Source organism: Bactrocera dorsalis, chromosome 3 (genome assembly GCF_023373825.1).
Source record: "Bactrocera dorsalis isolate Fly_Bdor chromosome 3, ASM2337382v1, whole genome shotgun sequence".
NCBI classification, from domain to species: Eukaryota; Metazoa; Arthropoda; class Insecta; order Diptera; family Tephritidae; genus Bactrocera; species Bactrocera dorsalis.
The window spans coordinates 52,286,235-52,289,556 of NC_064305.1; the positions used below are offsets into that span (position 1 = coordinate 52,286,235).

Consider the following 3,322-nt stretch of genomic DNA (forward strand, 5'->3'; position numbering starts at 1 on the left):
TTTCAAAGGATGATATGATTGATTTTTTTATAACAGAAGTTCAATACGGCTGATTAATAAAATAACGAGTTAAATTGTCTGAAATAACAGTATATCAATTGAGACATAATAGACAGAGCCATTTACTATTAACCCGTAGCCGAATATGGTATCTTCTTCGGAATCGAATATGGCATACTGCATAGTATATTCATATAGGAATGTAGGTATGTAGTGCACACTAAACCACACGCACTTCAAATTCGTTTATAGAAAAATAAGGTGTTGATTTTACAAGTAGTCTAAATTTGCTTTTCATTTCACTATTTACATTAATTCATCATCATTTCGTTTCTTGGTTATGCTGTCGACAATTTTTGTTATTTCTCATTTAAAGATGATCTTAATATAATTTTCGTTGACGCGATTAAAATGTATCAATACAAGTTTGTGAGTACATAATCTTCAATATAAATAATTAAGTTTATTTGATTTACTAAGAGTAACACTTGGCTCGAAGACAGCTAATATAAATTAATAACATACACAAAATATTGGTAGTCAAAAAGTCTTTTCCTATTTCTAATCAAACTTCAACTTAATTTTTTTTTTTTTATTTATACTAATAAATAAGTAAACAAATATATACCATTTGGCCGAACACTTTTAGCCATTTTTTCCACTAGAGACATTATTCCATCAGTGTAAAACTTTCATCAGTGTTAATCGAAATTTCGAAATTTCTAGCACGGAAGCGAGCAAACCATTGTTGTGCTACACGAACGTCTCCGTAGTCTTCACAAATTCCAGTGGTGGCTTGCGTGTCATTCTTCTCTTTTTTATACAAAAATTTCAGAATATAGCGAATTTCTTCATTATTTTCACTCATAATTGAACAGCTGTAACTTTTTTTTAAATTTCCCCCAATTTAATTTAAGGACACAGTTATTGATACAGCTGCCCAACTACATAACTGTGTCCTGAAGAACGTGTATATTTTAATATTGAGAGATGTCGCTTGAAGTCAGTCGCATGGAGGAATATTCAGGGATACAAAGTGTGCGGTTTCACTGGGAAACCTTTGTACAATGAACTCACACTTATTGGACTGTATACACAAAGATAAGATTTCGTTATCAGAAAGATACAAATGCGAACTAAATTTCATATTTATGTTCGTAAAATAAGAAAATATATGTATATGCTTTGAAATAAATACATTTTTATTATATTAATCATATCGTATTAATACTTTATTTGCTAATACTTAACCAAATATATATCAATATATCATATATAATATTTATTAATACATTTAAACCCCTATGCACATACAGATGCATTTTTATTAACTAAACTTAGTAATAGTATGTATCAGTAATAGTTTTCCTGTCTATTTGGTTCAATGGTAACTCTGGCATATGGGCTGCCTGACCCCACATGCCGACGTAGAATAACCCCACCCCTATTCGGCCGTAGACACATAACTACTGCACAAATTCCAACGGTACACAGCAATATAAGCCCGAAAATGAAAAGACCGCCGACCCAGTGAGGCCACTGAGGGCAACTGAATTCTGATTTATCGACACTAGTTAGGGGTTCTCCCCGTAACTGGGAGGGATTATAGCAACGACCATTGGTTTCTAATTGTATATCTTTGATCCATACTAATTCGCAGTCGCAGATAAGCGGTACACCATTGAAATCCAACTCGGTGAGTTGTTTGAAAATAGGCTCCAAAGTAGAATTAAATGAGCCAATTGAAGTGCCACGAAAAATCAGTGTTCGTAGCACTGGGAAGCGACCAACATCAGAACCAAATGCGTTGCCACTGAACTTTGTTAAACGGCGACTGTTCTGAAAACTGATCTTTTTCAATCCAATCAGTGTTTCGAAAGCTTTCTCTTCGACAGACTGCAAACGCGGCATATCCTCCACCAATAACTCACTCATCGTGGATGACAAATTAGCTGTAATCACTGACGAAATGTTCTGGAATAGATTAGCACTGATATCAAGTATCTCCAAAGTAATAGGAAGCTTCGTTGGAATTTTTTCCAGCAAATTGCGTCGTAAATCTAATTTTATGAGTGGCACCTTTTCGGGTAAAACCAGATCTCTTAAACTACAGGCTTGCATGCGCAAGGTCTTAAGTTTCGTGTTTACACCAAAAGTACGATAAAAGTCCTGGTCTTGAATTCCCTCAGTTTGGTTTAATAGTCGATTCCATGACAAATCCAAAGTCTCCAGTATAATCAACGAGCGGAACAACTGTAGGCCCAACGTATGGACATTATTGTGCGATAAATCCAGTACTTGCACACCTGTGCTAACTCGTCGAAAGTGCTCAACTCGATTGATTGTATACTGTTCCAGCCCAAGTAGAGTTCACGGAGATTAGAAACCTTGACAAATTTTTTGTTGGTTAATGCGGTAATGTTGTTGTGCATAACATTCAACACACGCAAACTGTCACTAGCTAATGTGGGCACTTCATCCATTTTGTTCCACGATAAATCCAAAGTATTCACATAGAGCGGCAGTACTTCAGAAAAATCGTTTGTTTTCATCATCTTGTAACTACAATCTATGTTTATGGAGCGTATTCCCCAGGGAGGGGAATCTTCATTACTACATTCACAAGATTTGCGGGTATTTTTATGTTGCTCAGGATAACAAAATCGTTCTAGTTCGAATTCATCGATACCTTCAGCTATGACGCAGCGCGTCAATGCCAATGTAAGTATAACAAAATAGAGTTGCCGGCAAATCATCACAAATATTTACAAAGCTACGAAACTATGCTGATATCTATTTCGACTGTCGCAAAGGTAAGCACTGCTTTCAGTTCCACCCCATGTGTAATATTCTAGCTTCCAATATTTCCACCGTTCCAAAAGATAAGATTAGCTTATCGAGATATTATATTGTTATCAGTGGCCTGTGAGAGTTAATTGTTGCAAACTCTCTTTTCCAGTACGATAAGAAATGGAATGCATTTTTTTATTTATGCAATGTGAAAATAACATTAATACTGAGTCTTAACTGGCAAATAGCACTTCATTAATCATAATTTTTATGAAGAAGTATTTGTTAACTAACCTGTGGTGCTGAATTCTAGAACATAGTAAGAAATTAAAAGCGCCGCTAGCTAGCTACACAGCTAGCCTAAAAACACATATGTACGTGTACATATGTATATACAAGTGTGTCATTTTATATCTCGTAACCATTTCTTAACCATTTAAAAGTATCCAATCACTTGTGTAAGTAAATCTAAAATGGATGGCGCCATCCACTTGTTGGCAAATCTTCTTATCTAACAAAATAATCGATTATT

General features: G+C 35.0%; 1 protein-coding gene across 1 annotated transcript; it reads right to left on the minus strand.

Annotated features, from left to right (window-relative positions):
* Positions 1-1,179: 1,179 nt before the first annotated feature.
* LOC105225360 (leucine-rich repeat neuronal protein 4) lies at positions 1,180-2,831 on the minus strand. The gene is given in 2 exon segments (XM_011203780.4): positions 1,180-2,304; positions 2,307-2,831. Coding segments are annotated over 2 exon segments (1,401 nt in total). The 5' UTR covers positions 2,757-2,831; the 3' UTR covers positions 1,180-1,353.
* Between the last annotated feature and the right edge of the window lie 491 nt (positions 2,832-3,322).